At 42.4% G+C, this 20,459-nt stretch overlaps 1 protein-coding gene across 1 annotated transcript in view; it reads left to right on the plus strand.

Moving 5' to 3' along the window:
• The window catches only part of SLC17A8 (solute carrier family 17 member 8), a 315,037-nt gene that overhangs the window by 109,394 nt on the left and 185,184 nt on the right, over positions 1-20,459 (plus strand). Inside the window, exons 3-5 of the mRNA XM_069229602.1 lie at positions 3,555-3,673; positions 8,288-8,402; positions 18,165-18,252. Coding sequence (XP_069085703.1) covers positions 3,555-3,673; positions 8,288-8,402; positions 18,165-18,252 — 322 coding nt within the window. The remainder of the gene's footprint in view (positions 1-3,554; positions 3,674-8,287; positions 8,403-18,164; positions 18,253-20,459) is intronic.

Below are 20,459 nucleotides of genomic sequence, written 5' to 3' on the forward strand. Positions count from 1 at the left end.
TGCGGACCCACACAAGTACCATCATACAGTGCCCCTTGTTTGTCGTCAACCCGTCTCTGTACCCTCCCTTTCAGTCTCAGGGACCTGCATCAGCTGCAAGAATTGGTTGGGCGTTTCCAGCAAGAGCAATGCTGATTGAAGTGTGCCATCCGGCACCACCAGGATACATTCCTGCCTGATTGTCACACTCCAAGTTGCTTCGGGTCTCTCCATTTGGAGTGCTGCCCTTCATGGGCCAGGCCTAGTGACTCCAGCTAGGTTGCCGCCTCCTGTGGTGAGTTGAAGATAGACACCTTGCCCTCCTGTTGAACCCAGAGTCGAGCCGTAAACATTAAACTGTATTTGATGTTATGGCCACATAGCCTCTTTTTTACAGCCAGGAAAGTATTTCTAAAATCTTGAACTCCTTTACTGTAGTCTGGACAGATCTGAATCTGTTTCTCTTCAAAAAGTGGGGGGCCATGTGTGCCAATATGTTACAGAATAATGTCACAGTCTATATATTTGAATAGGCGTGCAAAAAGGGCACTTGGGGGGCACATGACTGCGGAAGTGCCGTCAGTGCTCTGTGGGCTTGCGCTATAGAATAGAAGTTGGAGAGACGCCTAGGTTTCAGAATGTTGATAATCCAATATTCAAGCAAGAGCTCCATGGAGGGCCCCTATGCGACTTCCGGAATCCCTAAAAATTGTAGATTATTTCTTCATGGCCAGCCCTCTGCGTCCTCCACCCGTACCTCCATGTGGGTGACTCTAAATTTTAGACCAGACACCACTGCTTGCAACTCTTTGATCTTCCATTGCAGAGTTGAGACATCTTTCTCCATTGATGTGACTGTCTGCCACTTTGCGTAAGTTGAGCCGGAGGTGGTTAATGTCTATGGACATTGCATCTGTTGTGTAGCCATTTTAGTTATAGCTTCATGCACGTTATTTTAACATACTAGGCCTGCCGCTGTGCACTTTAACCTAGATATATTTTATTCGGCTTTGCTTTATCATTGTTACAGTAGCCACTTTTACGGTCTTGTTTTATTTTCTCTCTATCTGACTGTTTTTGCCTAGGCCGGCACTCAGTTCTCAGACAAGACATTCTTGCTCATCCTGTGCTTCTTCCAAAGCTGCAGTAAGATAGGTTGCCAGTGAACGTGGTATAAGTTTAGCCTCTGACACTCATAGAAAATACACATCCTTACGTAGGGACATTTTCTTAGAACACCAGCTGTTTTATTATAAAAACACTTCCCTGTCCCTTACACGTTAGAGGGAGATATTCCAGCCAGAGAACCACAACTGTATGCTGATTGCTGAATGCTTCACTATAGCTGTATTGCAGACTTCAGGCCTTTGCTCAGGTATGGGGGATTATGTCTTCCCAGGAGAACCTGAATGGCAGAATTAGAGCTTAACACGCTGTGTTCTATCATAGCGAAGGTAGGAATTAGTCTGTTGACTCTAGTGACAATATGGTAGCATTATTTTTATGTTTTACTCTCCTTGTCACAAGTTTAATCTTTTCATGCTGTATCGTCCTGGTTATTGCAGTCCACGCTTTGCTATCTAAGATGCAGTCGCTTTATTAAAGCATTATTGAAATATATACTGCCTCTGGTTGTTATTGCGTATGTGAGACTAATGTCACTGAGAGAAACGGATAAGACCTGAGTGACCACGGCTTCCCTGAGAAACCAGTTATGTCATGCACTCGGCTGCCCAATCATCCCTGTCCTTGAATAGAGATGAGGCACTGCTTGTTAGCTGGAGCAGAACCCGGATTGGAGCGACAGGTGTCACCTATAGTGGGTTAGACTCAGTCTCCCACACCGCAGGCGATTCTGCCATTCGAAATCCAGTAGTCTCATTAGAATAATGAGAGCCTACGCGACACATCCATCTTTGTTTCAAGGGCCTGCCGGGAGCCCTGAATTGCCTCTATAATTTCTACTGTGTCTGGTGCACATTCTGCAGGGCACGTATGCCCCTTGGGGGCTCCCTCCTTATCACTGGGGGCCAGGGCCAAGGACCGTGTATTGTGTTATTGTGTTGGCCTGGGGCTCCTTGACCCTTGTTCTTCACCATTTTTGTTGCTGTTTATAAATTACTTGAGTTAGTTTGGTCGTTGTGCAGCACTCCTCCCAGGTTAGAACTCTGCAGGGCTGTATGCCTCAATCAGCGTGGTCCACGCAGCCCTGGTTTGACCCCGCAGTCCACCCCTGCTCGCCAGTTATGTGGTGGGTGTCACTCTTCACCCCTCTGGTCAGAGGGGTCACCCCAGATCTTCAATCCCGCAGTGTCAACAAGGGTCTGCGTAAGGTTCTCGGCTGCGGACCCAGGTCCCGTCACTCAGACCCAGCAGGAAGGACATGAGGCTATGCTGTCAGGTCTCTCCTCTGCGCTAAATGTTCATGTGCCTTGGCACCCCCAGTCCACCAAAGTGACCCAGCTCTTTGATTGTGGGAAGGCAGCACCCCCCCTCTAATATAGTGCCCGTTGGGGCCCTTACAATCCGAAGTTCACTTTCACGGGGGACCTCACTCTAGTCAGGGTAATGGAGATACATACCACATGGCAACGCGTCCTTAGGGCAGCTCCCTCTTCCGAGAGCTGGGCCCCCAGTCGCGCCCTCCATGGGCCAGCCGCCACCTCCGTTCACTCCGCTCCCTCCGCTCCATGGCCGATAGACATTTTGTTGATGTGTGGGGCTGAAAGAGCAGGTTCTGCTCAGAATAAGTCACCATGCATCTTATCAAAGCCCAGGGCCTTTCCAAATTTCTGTGTAGAGACAGATCTGAAAGTGCAAAAAATACTAGAGAGTGCGTCCCTCACTATGGTTGAGTTCGAGGACACTCTGTTCAAGGAGGGCAGAAGTTGGGCCAAGGCTAAGAAATCAGGTAGATCTGGGGTGTCTAGCTGGGTCAATCAAGTATTCTACGTTCTCTAGCTCTCTAATGGCCATGTTTAGGGCTCCTCAGAATCCAGTGGACAGTGGAATGGGAAATGTGCTGGTTTTTGCCACACCAGGAGAGGTCCTTCCTGCACTCCAAATGTGATATCACTTGTGACTTTGAAACCAGTTCAAAGATGATCTGATCATGGCAAAAATCCTGCCTTGTGTAATGAGTGTAGTTATCAAGTTCCATATAATTAATATATCTTTGCTGTTCCAGATCAGTTTAGCTCTTTAGAAGGACCTACTTTCACAGGTAAATATCTTCATGCTTTTCTTCCCTCCCTTTAATGGAAGCAGTATGTGAACATCGAAAATACATTTTATTCTGATTTTTATTGTACATTTTTAAGGCATAAAAATGAGTCACCTGAATGAATTCCTAGAAAAGAACATCCGAAAACGATAGTACAAACCAAAAAACTTACAATTATGTGGTTTTGTCCAAATGTTTATAGATTTTCTGCATTGTTTTCAAATGTGATATGAATTACTTGTCTATTCTGGTGCTGGGAACATAATGCAGGGAAATATAGAGGTTCTGGTGAGATTTGTGGCGATTTAGAAAACAAATTTTATATAACATGAAACATTTACATTTTTTACAGAAAGCACAGTTCAACTGGGATCCAGAAACAGTGGGACTCATCCACGGCTCATTTTTCTGGGGATATATCGTGACTCAGATCCCTGGAGGGTTTATCTCAAACAAGCTAGCTGCTAACAGGTAAGATAACTGAAAAAACACATTACTGCATTTTATGAGAAGTTGTATCCAAGTGCAGCGCCCTCCTACTTTCAAAAGAACATGACTTCGAGGTTAAATGTAGTGTAGAAGCGGCAGTCTCAGTAGGCACAAATGCGATCCAGTGACTTCAGAGTGACAGACGGTGTTGCGCAAGGGAAGCACACTCCTACATTTTAGAATACAGATGCCATGTCATAATAAGGCACACTGGCTCTGAGCAAGATACAAACACTTTCATGATGGGTGCTCAACAAGATGGGATATTGTCTACTTCGCAGGCTGCAGGATTTTTGCTGTTGCACAGCTGGGTGCAATCTATCATGTCTAGTGGATATATCTTTATGTAGCCATCTTATTCTTCTGATCTCCCATGGATGCAGTAATGCCAAGAAACATATAGCTGCAACCAAAAATTGTAAATTTGCATTCGGCTGGAAAGTGTGAGCCCACAGTTTTTGCGTCATGGACAAGGTTCTTTAGGACCTTTAGGGTTACTTAATTCAGGACTACTTATTTTAAAGAGTGATGAAATCGGGATTTTTTTCCCACAAAGCTTTCTGCAGCTGTGAAATACACTTATGATTGCAAAAGTACTATTCAAGATTGAAATTAAATTCTGATACAACAGTTAACAATCTTAATAACTGTTTATATAGCATTTAATACCACAGTACCTAGGTCTTAAAAAACACGAGGGCCAAGTCATGTAGCTTGAGCAATGTAAGTGCTTATTTAAGCGGGGGTACTTTACCACCATTAGCAGTGCTACTGGCTCCTGTCACTAGAACTTAAAAGGAACATTGTGCTTTTGAATGGAAGTATGGCATCTCTTAAGCAATCAACAGAATGCAGCACAATGACACAAAAAAATCAAAATAATAGACACAAGAAGGCACAATAAAACATTAAAAACAGAATGCAATACTACAACCACAGTAAAAATAGCACAATGTAATAATGCAGCGCAAAAACACAACAATACAAAAAACACACCATCAATAATATAATAAAATTCCACAAAAGCAATATGCACACACGTTGGTGACATGCATTGACACCTCCAGAAACAAGCTTACATAAAGCTGTGTTGAAGGTGTTTGTTTGCGACAAACATTGTCTTAACTGTGAAGGACATAAAATAGTGCCAGTCAAAAATATTTTATGATCCGACTCCAAATGCTTGAAATCAATAAAGAACTCAAAGTGACATATGGCTTCTCTTGGTGAGGGTTGTTTCTGTAGAAGCATAGCGCATTTGTCATTGGCGCAGCCACTACAAAGTTGTCTCCAAACCAGAAGCTTACGGTCATTTAAGTCAAAAAGGGTTTTTATACTACAAAAAATGTATAAAATGAAATCTCAAAATTGCCCCTTAACATATCTAGATTTTTATATATCTTTATGAATACAGAAATACAGTTCCTGGTGCAAATACATCAGTGCATCACAGTGCACATCGTATTCATCCAGTCCAAACTTTACATTGTGGAAGCAGTGATCTTAAGAAAATTTGTCCTCACAGACTTTTGGTGGTGTTGATATATGTGTCACGTTCCACAGGTCTAGTAATTTAATTGATTCATTAAGGCACAAACAACTCCAGTGATATTTCTGAAGCAAGAGTTACAACAGCTAAAAAGATACATAAAAAACATTCTCTAATTGTATATATTTTTCAACCCACCTCAGTTTTTGGGACTTCCTGGTTTGGGGACAGCTTTGTAGTGGTTTGATGGTTTATCCTGTTCCATTATTAACCAGTGGCTCATATATATAATACATTGGTAGATTTATTCTTTAAAATTTGACACTCTTCGTTTACAAATAACTCATTTTCTTCTTACTCTGCCACTGTTTTAGTAATTCATTAATTTTATCAGCAATATTAATTTTGCTCATGCATTTTATGCCTTTGCTTTGACATTCATCTGTGCATTTGTAACATTTTTTTTTAATTTAGTTATGAGAATTTTCTGCAGTCTAAGGCTCTCAATTTGACAGTGGCAGTAAAAACAGCCTACTGCTGCGGCGACAGCCACCAAAAGACCATCGCCGCGGCTACCAGCTGTCCTCCATATTATGATCACAGCCGGATTTCCGCCAGAAGGATGGCGGAAATCTGACTGTGGCCATGCTGGCGGATGGCGGTAAGGTGGCACTGTGCCACCAGCAGCGCCATGCCAGTAGACCCCCGCCAGCCATATTAGGACAAATAATACGGCCTGGCGGTGTTCTGCTGGCAGACACTACTGGTGGTAGCAGTGCCCCGTCCTGTCTCCTGCTGGAGGACCCCCTGGATCCAGGTAAGTCGGGTCTCCGGCGGTGTGTGTGTGTGTGGGGGTGTGTGTGTATGTTTGTGTGTGCGTGGGTGCGTGGATGCGGGTGTGTGTTGTGTGTTGAATGTGAGTGTGTGTGTATGGAGGTGTAAGTGCGTGTTTGTTGTGTTTTGTGACTGCGTGTGTGCGTGTATGTTTGAAAGTGTGTGCAGATGTGTGTGAGTGGATGTATGCATGCGTGGATGTTTGTGGGAAAATGGTGTCTGTGTGTGTGTGTCGTGAATGTAGGGAGGGGTGGGGGCTTTGGAGAGGTGGGGGAGACCCCTATCAGTGACAAGGAAGGAATTCCCTGTCACTGATAGGGCCTACCACCATGGTTTTCGTGGCAATAAGGAAGCCACGAAAACCATGGCAGTAGGTGGGGTCATAATCCTGCAGGCGGAACAGTGACAGCCGCCGGGATGGAGATGGATATCAGTCGCAGTGGCGGTCGGAGTGGTACATTGCCAATGTCATAATATGATGGTAAGTACCGCCAGCCTGTTGGCAGTACTTACCGCCATGTTATCACCGACTGCCAGGGTCGTAATGAGGGCCTAAGTCAGGTTGTGAAGAATTCAAGTTCAGCTACTTCCTCTGCTTTATCTGCACATGGATCCCCATCTGGCTACTGACCGTGTTTGGCTTCAGCTTCATCAAATTTGTAAAGTAACTGTGCAAATCTTGTGCGTATTTTTAGTTCTTCGTCAAAAGATCTCTTCCCACCTATACTTCAGGAATTGCATATCAATCACATAGTGTTCCCTCTACTCCAGAGGTACGAGTTCCAAAGCATATTAAGATACCTTTATATTCTTTTTCAAGAGATTCTCCTCATCTTCCTTAAATCTTTTGATAAACTATACAGCCATGAAACAGTCAAGTCTGTCTCTCATCCCATCCTCATCCAACACCTACACAACACGGGAATCCAAGGACACGTACTTTGATGGATCTGCTCCTTCCTGACTGGAAGGACCTAGTCAGTCAGCCGTCACTGTACACCTCGGGCAATCTCATCTGCGGACTTCTGCAATGCTCCTCCCTGGCCTGATCCTATTCAATGCATATATGATCCATCTAGCCAGCATCAGTCGCTTTCACAACATCAACGTCCTCTGCTACGCCAGTGACACACAACTCATTCTCTCCATCACAAACAAGACACGCAAAATGGCCAGTACCCGGGTCCATCTGCTTTCACAAACTTTCCAAAAAACTCTGCACATCTGGAATCCTACTTGCACACATTACACACATACAGAAAAGCCTATTTGGTGGTGTATTCTTCTCCTAGAGGTGCTTGTAAACCGTTAACATAATATAACATAACATAAAATATTGCACCATAACATTGCATAGATCCAAATAAGGTTACTGGTTTGAGTCCCCTGCAGAGTCTTTATGTATTTCAGTTTCTAATGGTGTTTATTCATGCCCAACATTGGACTGAAATAAACTTCCTCTCTCAGGTACACCTCTGGGTGCTTTTGAATGACTTCCTTCCTTTTGCTGGCTTTCGTTCTTGAGGTTTGTCTCTCGCAACTCAAGCATGTGAACCTGGGATGGCACAGGAGAACATTTTGTGCCAGTGTGATCCTTACGTCAGAAGAGGTCACACAAATATTTTCAGACTATTCTGTAATAACATGGTGCCTCGGGAGGTGAAAGCAGAAGCCAATGCCTGATGAACACCTGGAACTTTACGTGTAATAAAAAAGACCCGGGTAGCTGGGCATCCAGGCATTCTGAGAGGACATGGAGGAAATAGAAGTCAGGAAGGAGATGAAAGTGCAGAGCAGTGTGCTCCAAGCCTTACCCAGAACGCCTGGTGGGAACAGGAGGTCACAGGACAGAGGCAAAGGAGAAGCCCTATGCAGTCGCGTAACAAAACTTGAGGGCCCCCCCTGTAAAGAACATGGAGGGGGGCTCCCTCAGTACTCACTCAGGAGCTATCAGACCAGGTTACTGTGCTGAGGGGGGCCCTCTGGAGCTCCCCCCCCTCCCCAGCATCGCACGGGCTGTGGTGTCCTTTGTTACGCCGTTGGCCCCTTGAATACTTCAAAAGGTAAACGGAAAGGAGCAGACAATGGCCCTTGAAGCAGTTTCCTTGTAATTGAGCTTGGAATCAGTTTTTAGGCTGGATATCATGTGGCCTCAATTCTCAGCTGAAGTAACCGGAAAACTTGCTGGTTGGCTTTGTTTTTATGTAACTTAATGCACTATGGTATCCTGACTGTGCCAGTTAAGACTCTATGAAACCTTCTTTCTTCCACAGGGTGTTTGGAGCAGCCATTTTCTTGACAGCAACATTGAACATGTTAATTCCCTCTGCGGCGCGAGTTCATTATGGATGTGTAATGTGTGTGCGAATTCTACAAGGCCTTGTGGAGGTAGGCGATTATTTTCATGTAAATACATTTTCGTGAGTCTCATTCATCACTACATTTTGAAAACAATACCATACTTCACTGCTGAATGCGTGGCACTCGTTTTTGGGAACTAGAACTCATTCAAGGCGCGAGTGAGACAAACAGAAACATGAGTTAAAAAAATGTGTATTTGTTTTAAAAACAATGACTGCTGTAATTTCTGATACAATTGTGCACAAAATGTAGAACAGGTATTATTTTAACCCGGGTTATATAATCTTCAGCTTTACATAAGGAGACATTCATCACCACTCCACAGGTCTTTTTTATGCATTGCACAATTTATGTTATAGCTAAAGACGTTTTGCTTAACTTGTATTGGGTGTTTCGCTCGTGCCTCGACTAAGCCATGGCACTATAATGCATGGGTAACTCAAATGGCTGTGTGTTCGATGTCTACTGAAAAATACTTTGACATAAGCATTGTTCACAACAATATCGTCCTATTGATTGTATATCTGCTAATAATTCCAGTGGGACAATATTTTTGTTGACATTGTTTAGTACACACTGTTTCAGACGATATTCTAAAACGATATTTACACTTATGAGTGTGCATGAATTTACTACTACCTTGAATTTGCAAAACGTCCGAGGAATACTCAAGAAAAGCTGTCGCATGAATTTTCATAAGGTCGTGTGACATTTCCATGGGATTCTAACGCCCTCAAAAACACAAAAGGCTGTTGAATGTGGACAGATCCAAGTATTACTCTCCATTGCGCCACTCACTTTCAAATTGAAAAAAATTACAAGATGCCCTACATTTGATGCAAATAAAAAATATTTATTATAGGAAGTACACCTTAAAATGTTAAAATCCTCACGTGCAAAGGTAAAAATACTGACTAATGTCAGGCACTCACTCCCTACGTTTCTCTTACTTCGATGGGCTTTGTCAAGCTCCAGTTCCCAGTGTGCAGAGTTATACATAGCAGATAACTCCACACAGGAGGATTGTTGATAATAATAATAAATAAATACATCTTTACTCTGTGGTTAATACAAACCATTACAAAATGTGTGACAATCGAAACAGCAGCTATTGGGAACAACCAACGTGACCAGTGTTCAATGTCCCGTTTATACAATTCTCTAGCAAACCATTTGAACCAGGAGCCCCATCAACTCTGGCTTTCCTGATTCCAGATGTCATAGCGAGTCTTGTACACCAGGAAGCTGGCTCGTCATTGATTACCAACCTCAGTGAAGATTCTCTACTGGGATTGGTGTACAGCAGGGCTCTCCAACCTTTTCTATAAGAGCTACTGACATTCAATGAAAATCATCCAACCACATCAGACAATTCACGTTAGTGCTGCCATATGCAAGATTACCAGCAGCGGTCACCTCAGTTCAGTAGGAAAAGTTACCAGCAGAAATTTAAGAGTCTTTGTCAATTTGGAATGCCTCTACGTGTGTAATATATAACAGCCATAGCTGCAATTCTTCTGGCACCAAGCTAATACTATACGTATTAAGACTCCCCAACACTGCATGATTTACCATTCAAATTCAGATTTAAAAATATTCTGGAAATTCAACCATTTTTCTAAGCACACAGGAGAGCTACTAAGAGATAGCTGGAGAGCTACCAGTAGCTCACAAGCTACTCGTTGGAGATGCCTGGTGTAAAGATTGATATCTTGACAGTAGCTGTAGAGAGCAGAGACATGAGATTACCATCTGCTAGATGAAATACTATTGCCCAGTTTTGCTAAAGTTCCTGTATGTATTGAATTAATTTAAGCCATAATTTCTAGGGATTGTTACTTTTGCAGATCTCAAATTAGGTTAGCCATTCATTGTTTCTTTTCGAGCACTTCACTGGCTCCTACAGAATCTAAATGCCTCGAAGGGCTTAAAGTTGGCATTGATTTTAATGGATTTTCATTGGCATTAAATTTAAAAGACTTTTTAGTTCTTGTTTTAATTGATGCAGCAGGGGAGTTATGAGTTGTTCCTGCTTTGTGCGCTCTTCCGTAGAGATCTTGGGCAGTTATCCTTATTCTAGAATATTAAATGGGATGTTACAGCACTCCAGATCAGATTGGGAACCATTACATCTTTTGTAAGCTGAAGGGCTTTCAGGATTGCAGTCTGAGGATGCTCCATCCTCAACAACTATTGCATCACTTGTGGGTAAGCATGCCAGGTTATAAAAGGCTCAGTGCTGCTCATGGGCCATTTTAGTCTTTGTAAACCTTGCAAACTTATACATTCACCTAAATTTCTGATTTTGTCCTTTGCAAGGCGATCTAATGCCAAGTTTCTGATTGTACAAAGAGGTTGCTGTCGAAGGAATCTAGGATTCCAAAATCATTGATGATCTAAACAAAGAACAGTCTGCAGAGATTTAATCTAGTGTTCTTTCACCAGAGTTGGTGACTCCGGTCAAATTTGCAGGTTTTTATGAGTGGAATCTCTCATTCAGGCTCAATACTGTGAGAGACGACAAGAAACTCAGTAGATTTGCACTTACTGTAGTGATCTTTTGTCTCATGGAGACATAGGACCAGATTTAAGTGTCGGGGAGGGAGTACTCCGTCATAAACGTGACGGATATCCTTACCGCCAAATTACGATCCCCATAGGATAGAATAGGATTGTAATATGGCAGATGGGATATCTGTCACGTTGGTGATGGATTATTCCACTCCGCTGACATCTAAATCAGGCCCATAGTCTGGGATTCTGCTGAGTTTTTTTAAGTTTCCATGTACTCATCAGGGGAGTCACCTTGTAGCATGTTCATATTGAAATCTTCAGTAATTAATAGTTCAGCTGCCCCTTATAAAGTCCTCAACTTACTCAGTATGCCCATGGTTGTTATGATGATTGTTTCTTGATTTTTGCTGTGGGCTTGATGCAGATGTTTATAATTTTGATTTGAACTGAGTGGAGTTTAAGTTGTTTAGTCTGGATGAATGTTTCCTGAATAAAGGGTAGGTTTAATGCAATTTCAGTGGCAGAGATATCAAGCGCAGTGGTTGCATGGGTTGCTAATTCCTACACTGGGTGACCAGACTTTCCTTGTTCCTGTGCTGAGGTATGAATTACCACAAAACCATTGATTAGTTCAGGAGTCATACACCATATCTCAATTTATGGGCTTTGCAGGCCTGCAAAGTTTCATGATCCAAAGCAAAAGGTTGCCTGGCTTCATTTTGTGGCTGATGAGTGTGAACATGGTTGAATAAGGCTAGGATGGTTAGGGGAAAAGCTTACATGTGCCAGTGGACTTGCATTAGTTGTATCTGACAAGATGGATGATCTCTCAAATATTTGTTCCAGATTACATTTATAGCTAATGAAATGTCAAAGGTACTGAATGAGGCTCAGAGTGCAGATTTTAGGATAGAGGATGAACATTGGCCAGTGTTTGGAATTTCAGGAGACTTATACATCAGTAATGGGGTGGGATAAAGTCACGCAGCAGGTGTTTCTACACTGATACCCTATTTGTCTTCTTCATTTTTGTGCACATAAATCAGATCTTTGGCCTATTGACTGTAGCATAGGTTGTTTCAGAATGACCAGGTATTGAGAGGGTGGTAAAACCTACTTTTTCAATGTCATGAGATGATTTTATGCCGCTCAATTTTGTCAGAGCCTTAAATAGGTGCAATCGATTGGCCCTGTTTAGGATGTCATGATTCCCTTTTGATGTGTAGTGTTGGATAAAAAAAGAGAAAAGGTCACTGTTGCTAGGCAGCTGTGACTGTCAGTGAATGAGTTGCAGACCGCAGCTGCCTTGGCAATGCTAAAATGCCGTTTTTTTAAAAGATCCCTTTGCTTTTGTGTCATAAGGTCCCATTTGAAATGTGTGGCATTGGTTATTATTGCAGGCTTGGTGCTTTCAATATCCTTTTGCAGCAATGAATTGCCGGCTTTATTGAGTCTGTCTTGTGACTGGGGTGGGTTCTTTCAAGCGAAGATAATAGGAGTCCCTCCTTTTTAGGGATCAACGGCACAATCGTTTTCATGGAGATTATTGGAAATGTGTCCTTTCTACAGGGCAACTCTGGAATGTTTTGCTTTTTTTCTGATCCCTGTTTTTGCTGGGTACAGAACTCTGTGCACCTCATCTCTGCTAGCCAGTGTTAAAGTGCTTGTGCTCCTCCTTTCAAACTCGTAAAATTATTATACACAGGAATGGCATATGTAAGTTATCCATAGGTTCCTAGTATATGGTACTAAGATGTACCCAGGGCCTGTAATTTAAATTACAGAAGTGGACTGCAACCACCATTGTGCTATGCACTACCGTGACTAGTTATGCAGATTTGAACTGCAAATTTGCCTGTCAAAATAACTCATTTGACACGCCTAAACCCTTCTTTAAATATGTATGTAACCCCTAATAAGGTCTTATTGCCTATAAGACAAGGTATTTAAAAGAAGGACATATAAAAGTGTAATGTTAAAAATGTCCTTATAGTGAAAAAGCCCTAGAAGCGCTTTTCACTGTAGCTGTTCCATAGGAAGACCATGGGATCCATTATTAAGAAAAACCTAATCTCGGAAATGGGACTAGCTAGAAAAATAATTAAATACCTATTTTTAATAGTTAGTCAAAATCCAACTCAGTGGTGAAGTAAGATTTTTTTTTAATATTACTGAAAAGTAACTTTTATGAAAGTTACCTTTGCCTTGCCCGAAGGGAGGATCGATTTTGACATTAAAGTATCAAGTCCTGCTGAGAACATTTCAAAGTGGCATTACTATTTTTTTCAACGTAGTAGTCTGCACTGAGGTAATTCTATCCTCGGAAATTGGCTACTGTGTTTTTAGGCAGTTTCTGAACAAGGACCAACTAGAGAATTCCTAGCAATGGCTTATGGTCATAAAAGTGGTATTTACTTAATAAATTCTCTGCACAATGGCACAATGGCAGCAACTCTTTTCACTTTGGTAAGTCCATAGTCCCTTTCAGTGTCTGTTGTTAAAAGTGTGGTTGGATTTAAAATAGACATGTGGGCCCCTTTATTGGCTAATGTTTTTAACAATCTAGATCTAAATGCCCTCCCACCAGTTTGGTCCTCCTCCATTATAGTCCCTGTTTTTAAAAAAGGAATCCGGGCTGACCTGAAGTGTTACAGACCAATATCTCTCATCTACTCTACAGTCAAAGTTCTGGGGAGAGTGCTGTTCAATAGATTGAGAGAATAGTGTGATGAAAAGGGTATCCTGTCCCCCTGCCAATATGGCTTTCAGCAAAACTTAGGAACCATGGAACAGTACTTAAATCTGAATTTACGGATAGCAAAGTACACAGTAGCCAAGAAAATACCACCTTTATGAACGTATCCTCTGCATTTGATAAGGTAAACGGTAGGAAACTTTGGATGGGTCTGTTAGAGGTGGGTGTGGATGCTACAATTGTGGATTTCCTGGCTTGTTTGCATTGTGACTTAAAAGCTAAAGTTAGATTTGGTCCTAATAGTGAATTTTCTGACCCAGTTAGTTTAAAATGTGGTGTCAGGCTAGGATGCATATGAGCCCCATTTTAATTTATAGTATACATTAACAAACTCCACACTCACTGTTACTCCTGACCAGGGTCAGCTTTAGGACGGTACGAGCAGTGCAGCAGCACCAGTTGTGGACTGGAGGGCGCTGACCTCAGGGGATGTGCTGTGTTTAGCAATAAGTTACAAACTTGCAATTTAAAACCACCTGCAGAAAAGTCGATTGTGCGTCCAGCCTTCAGGAAGTTATTAAAATGTCAAAATATCTCTTGTGATTAATGTTCCTGCCAGTTAGAGAGAGTAATGGGAGTTGTGTCTAGTGGCAGTTTTGACTCACCATAAAGTAGCATAGAGGGTTAATATACCTGTTGCAAAGATCAGAAATATGTTTTATGTGGATAGCTGAGTGGGTTAATAAAGCCAGCCTTTCCAAGCGCTTTAAAGCAAATGAATGCATGTGAAAGAGGGTCTATGGAGAGATGAGGGGCACATTTTCTGGGTGGTAGTTAGGAAATCATAGGAGGTGGTAATGGGGAGGGGTGGGGTAGGGCACCAAAAAAGACTGTCGCACAGCGCTCCACAAGCGCTAAAGCCAGCCCTGCTCCCGATGTACCGCCTATTAACTCTCTTCCCATAGCCCTATTGCTATATGCTCACAATGCCGTATTCATAGCTCAAGCTCCAAAAGCCTTAAGGAGTTTGGTACATACCTTTACAGATTTCATATCTGATCTCAATCTGCTAACTAACTACACCAAATCGCAGATCATGGCGTGTGGCCCTAAATGTTACGCAATGCGCACACTGAGGCTAAATGAGAATTGCATGCAGAGTGTTTTTTTATTTCCCTTCCTTGGTCTCCTCTTAAACTCTAATAGTTCATGGATGGAGAACACCCGACTTAGAAATTGTAAATTTAAGCAAGCCATCTACTCCATTTTTAATATCTGTAAATCTGTGGGAGGTAAGCCTATTTTGCCGCTCCTGGATGTTTATTCTAAGCACTGTGTGCCGGTTGCCAGTTTTGGGTGTGGTATTTGGTGCTACAGTGATTGTAGCTTGATTCAAGCCGAAGGAAATCGTTTTTGTAGGCAATTCCTCTCCCTTCCTCATTCAATGTTTCACTTTATCTGTCATGAAGAGATGGCTTTACGATACCTTGAAGATCATAACAAATTGGGGCTCTTTCTTTTCTGGCTTTCAGTTTGGAATAATTACAATGCCTCTTTCACTCATAATATTATTTTGGATTGTATGCTCTGTGTGTGGGGCCTGGAAATTCCATGGTTCGCTTATGTAAAACTCAATTTTTCTGCTATGGATAAAATTGGTTTGTTTGCTAATCCTGCATCCATATGCAGGGCGGACAATGTTTGGAAAGATAACGTTTTACACTGAGTAAGCCACTTGTGCGGAATTATTCCTCTCTGAAGTCTACTTATGTGTTTCACGTGGGGCAACTATGGTAGCTTAGGTAAGAAATGTGTTTGTGACAATTTATCCTCTCAATCCGTATTAGCTTTATTATTTTTTGCACTTTGTATAACCCTTTAATGGAACGTTTTTTATTGCCTCTTTTTAAATTTCATGATTTTAGGCGTTGCAGAGCTGCTCTCAGATTTTTACCATTTTTGCCTAGCACAGACGTATGTCTCAGAGTGAGCAGCTTTCTCAAGGCAGATGTGTCCTATCTTAAAATTCAGGATTTTCAATTATGCATTTCTAATGATGAAAATATTGCTTTTTAAACTGTGTATTTTATTGGTGCTATTGTTTTATGATTTGTATGTACGTATCTTTTATGAATGTCTTTGACATTTTGAATAAAGATTATCTGATTCTAATTCTGAAATATTTGGTAATACTTTGACAATGCTAAGAAAAGCCCTTATTCATATCTAAAATGGCTATTATCTAAAAATAAACATTGGAAACATGGCTTTCCGACACCCAAAATGGATCCAACTGAGAGCTGCATACAGGTCAGCTTTGTTTAGCTAATGCCAGATCAGCTTCACAAAAGCGGGATGTTATGGTTCTGAACGAGCAGAATACAGTTTTAAGCAGAAAGCTCTGGTCAAGCTCTTCTTTAGTGAAACTTAATTTTAAGATGGCCACAAAACACAAACACCTTTTCAACATGGCCACCAAATGTCAAAACCAATCCAGAATGGTCCTTACAAAGCCCACCCCCTTCCTGTAGGTAGTTCCTTTCCTAACAGTATATTAAGAGCCTCTGATCAGAGTACCAGTGAGGTACAACTCCTTTGGCTTGCGCCTGCTTCTGGATTCTTCTGGTTCCTGCTTCAACTCAGCTCCTTCTTGCTTCAGTCTTGCCAACTCCAACGTCAGCTCTACTTAGCTAGGGTTGCTACCTTTTCCAGAGAAAGCTCTGTACATGTTTTAGCACTCTACAAGGCCTGGACATGATGCTTAAGTGAAATCATCTGTATTCATTTTTAACAAGGGCTTTCTATCGTTGTTCACTTTATTTATCAGTCAGGAGCCATTAAGGCAGCTGTAGACCACATTTTAAAGTGATTCCTTCCTACATTTACTATTTACAGTATGTGTTGATAAGGGATACAAATACAGGCTTTAGGTGATTTCCCTTATTTTTGTTCCAGCAACAACATTAAACCTCTGGCCATGTTGGTATACAACCAGCCAGGTGGCAACCCTAGTTCCACTTCTCCTAGTTTCAGCTTCAGCTCTGATTTGGTCCTGGTCTTATTCCAGTCCCTCACTAGGTGCTCTGCTCCAGGCCTGCCAGTCTTCAGTCTTGCAAGAACTGCCCTACGTGTATCTTTGCCTTTGCTTTTTTTCCTCCTTTTGTTGTTAGGCTCTAATTTCTAGAGGGTATCCTCTCTTTACCCCATGTTACAAACGTGACAGGAAATGTGGCTTCAAAAATGGGCTACCCTTTCCTCGGAGCCTTTAAGAAAGAGTTGAAGGATCAATCTTTTCATCCAGCCCTTCACATGACCAGCCTGAGTTAAATTTACCGGGCCCCAGTCTACAGCTCATTGAAGGTCAGGGACAAAATCGTCTGACATACCTCCATTGACTTCTCACAAGGACAGCTCTTTAATTTTTCTCAGCAACACCAGTGCTGGCTCGAAAGGTAAGAAAGCATCCATGTATTAAAGACAGACCTAAAGGTAAGTGCATTTTGTAGCTCACCTTGTTAAATTATCGTTCAGTTTCAGGATTCTGACATTGCCAAGATAGTAATTCATTCTTTAGGGTAGGGCAGAGATTCTGTAGTAGAGTTGTATGATACCAGTGCTAGGTTTTTATTTGGAGACAGGAAGGTGTGTTGCTTTCTTTTTCTTTGTTAGACTTCTCTGCCTCCTTTCTGATGGTGTTTTAGCTGCAGGTGTGCTGTGAGTCACCGGAGATGAAGTGCCAGTTACAATGATGTACAAAAACATTTTTTCAATGCTGAAAACATTTCATCCATTGGTGAAATCCTTTCCTCTCCATCCCCATGAAATAGTGGGGAGGGGCTTTCTTTTTTTTGGCAGCCATGCTAAATGTTTGGGTTTGTGGTTATGAGCTTCTTCTGCAGAGACAACCCCTGGTCACTCTCTGTAAATACAACAGTGGCATGGCCGGACTGGCCAACCAGGCAAGCGGGCAATCCCCTGGGAGGCTGGAGCCTCAGGAGCCAGGTTTGACACTTGGAGGCCGGTTTCGCACTCTAGTAGTAGTTGTGCACGTTACGCGATCCTGCCGGCAACTTGAAAGAGTTGCTCTAGTTATAGCGCGCCTTAGCAGTCTGCACATGGGGCGTGAAGTCTATAGTTTTTGCGAGTGCTGTTTGTTAGTTCCCAGTCCGGCCCTGTACAGTGGGTAATTATTCTTCCTGCTGTACTCTCTATTGTTGTAAATCCAATTTGGGCACATATGTCCATTGAGCCTTATTCACTGACTTCGGATCAGGAAACTCCCACCGGCATATATAGGTTTCACTGGCATGTGCAAAAAACTTGTGAATCAGACCTTAAGATATTACCTATATCCTGGTAATCAGAGGAAAACTGAACACGTTGACGCTTGTATCTACCTCCAAGAATAGTAGGTATATGATTGCAGGAAAATATTTAACTGGTAATGCATATGTAATGCTTTCTTATGTGCTATGCTACTACTGTGGTTGAATAAAATCTTAAGAGTGTACAAGGAAATGCTTGGAAATTGTTTGCAAGCACTATGTGACACCTAACTATGCATATAACAACATTTCCAGGGTGTTACCTATCCAGCATGCCATGGTATGTGGAGTAAATGGGCCCCTCCTTTGGAAAGAAGCCGGCTAGTAACAACATCCTTTTGTGGTAAGTATTCTGATTTGCGTATTGTATTTATGGATTTAGAAAGCATGTTGGGGTTATCTAAACAATGGTAAACATGTTGAAACATATGCAAGAGGGGGCTGAATTGAACATTCCTTCGCTGCTGTTGAGATATAACCACAACTCTGTGTCAAAACAAGGAGTGCTCCTTGGGCTGGATTCTTGCACCTTTTCTGTGAGTAGGTATGTGTTACAGTATTTCCAGGTACATTGTCCTACCTACTCATGGAGATTAAGGGCCTGATTTATGAATTGGCAGAAAGGGTACTCTGTTGCAATGGTGACGGTGTACCCTCCCTTCTGATATAGTGTTCCGCTAGCCAAATATAATTGCAAACGGACCTTAAGTTTGGCCACGGTGAAGACTGCTCTGTCTCTGCCACGGCCAAACTTGTCCGACAGCCCTGGGGGAGTCGGCCCACTCAATTTAGATGGACGGACATGTAGTAATTTTTTTTACAGTAAAACAGTTATAATGCACTCCTCGCCATGGGAAAAGCCTCCCATGGCGAGGAGAGCATTGCTGTTTTTCTTTACTTAGCGAAAATTTGGTAAAGTAAAATTAAATACTGTGTGTTAAAAGGCTGTGTACTGCAGACACAGCCTGGTAGCACAGAGTGAAATGTATTGCCAGGAACTGCCGTGGCAGTGCTTATATAAATGACTGCCTAGTAGGCAGTCATTTATGAATGAGGTGGGCGGCATCTGTGCCTTAGGGACGTAGTAATTTACTCCGTCCCCGGCGGAACAGCCAGCCATCTGCCCAAACTTAAATCTGGGCACTAAGTTTGCAAATTAATTCCCTGTCCTCTCAAGCAAGCATACAGGGCACTGCATTCCAATCCAATAAGCACCTTCCTGAGCCTCTGTCAATTTTCTGCTTTATGTGGGTGAGGGGAATTGCCATAACTAGACAATGTCTGCTGGGCGCTGCAGAGAAAGCAGATTGCACTCTTGCTGTCACTTCTGGGAGTCAGTGACTCATTTAAACAGTACTGAAGCATGTCGCCGCGTCAAAGTGAGATTACTTTAAAGAGCATAGTAAGCTAGGTGCAAGAGTGATAGAATCAAAAGGTAGAGAGAGCAGAGAGAATACAGCATAGAGGAGGGGAGAGGGTCGGCAATAAATGGATATTTGGTAACTGACAAGGACAACCCAGAACAGAGGGACCGAGGAGGTAGGAGGAATGGAGAATAGAGAGGGACACAGTTGTGAAACATAAGAAATTGAATCAGAAGGGCTGAAGATGAGAACATATAGAAAGAGTTTTCTTAAGAAACAGAACTCAAGGACAGGAATAAGGCAATGGTGCTGATTGGAGAAGGAGACTGCAAGGGGGGACTTGCAAAGGGGGCAAGGCATAACAAGAGTGATAGAGAAAGCTGTGTGATGGAGAGGAGAGTATATACAGGAGGCCGAGAAGGTGAAGCAGGAGAAAGAGGGTAGAGGGAGTGAAGTGAAGCTTGCTAACAGGTGCTGAAGCAGTACACAGAAACATGAGGTGGCAGAGAGAGTTCTAACAGAACGCACTGTGGGGGGGGGGTTAGAACACAGCAAGGCTGGTAGGCAGGTGCTGAAGAAGAACGCATGGAGATAGAGGAGTTAAAAGAGGACACATTCATATAAATTTGGTAGATGAAGCAGAACATACGAAGAATGAATGAGTGAAGAATGAGTGAAGAATGAAGCATGGTTTGAGGGAGTGCAGGATAGGTACAAGAACTTCCTAGAAACTAGGTGACCCAGGCCTGCCTACATAGGATATGTAGGTGGTAAAGATCACGGAGTGCCTTCCAAACAATTTTAGCACCATATCTGCTTACCCCAGCAATCTGTGGAACTTAAGACCTAAGTAACACAGAAGATGCTGACCTGAAAGTGTAATGCACACTTGACCAATATCCTTTCATACTTCATGTCTTATAGACATAGTATGGCGCCATACACCAGTGATAACTAGTTTAGGGGGATATGGAAATGCAGAATAATGCATACATCAGATATTTGAGTGTTAGGAGCTCGTTATTATTTCTTGAGATGATTTCTATCTAAGATATGTGCTTTGTTCTCCCACTGCTGAAAAAGTGCCCCCCATCATGCCACATTTAACATTTGTTTAACACAAACCAGCATGTAAGCTCTGCCACAGAGCTGATGAACATTCCTCACAAAACAGTTTGGGCATGAT

This window comes from Pleurodeles waltl, chromosome 4_1 (genome assembly GCF_031143425.1).
Source record: "Pleurodeles waltl isolate 20211129_DDA chromosome 4_1, aPleWal1.hap1.20221129, whole genome shotgun sequence".
NCBI classification, from domain to species: domain Eukaryota; kingdom Metazoa; phylum Chordata; class Amphibia; order Caudata; family Salamandridae; genus Pleurodeles; species Pleurodeles waltl.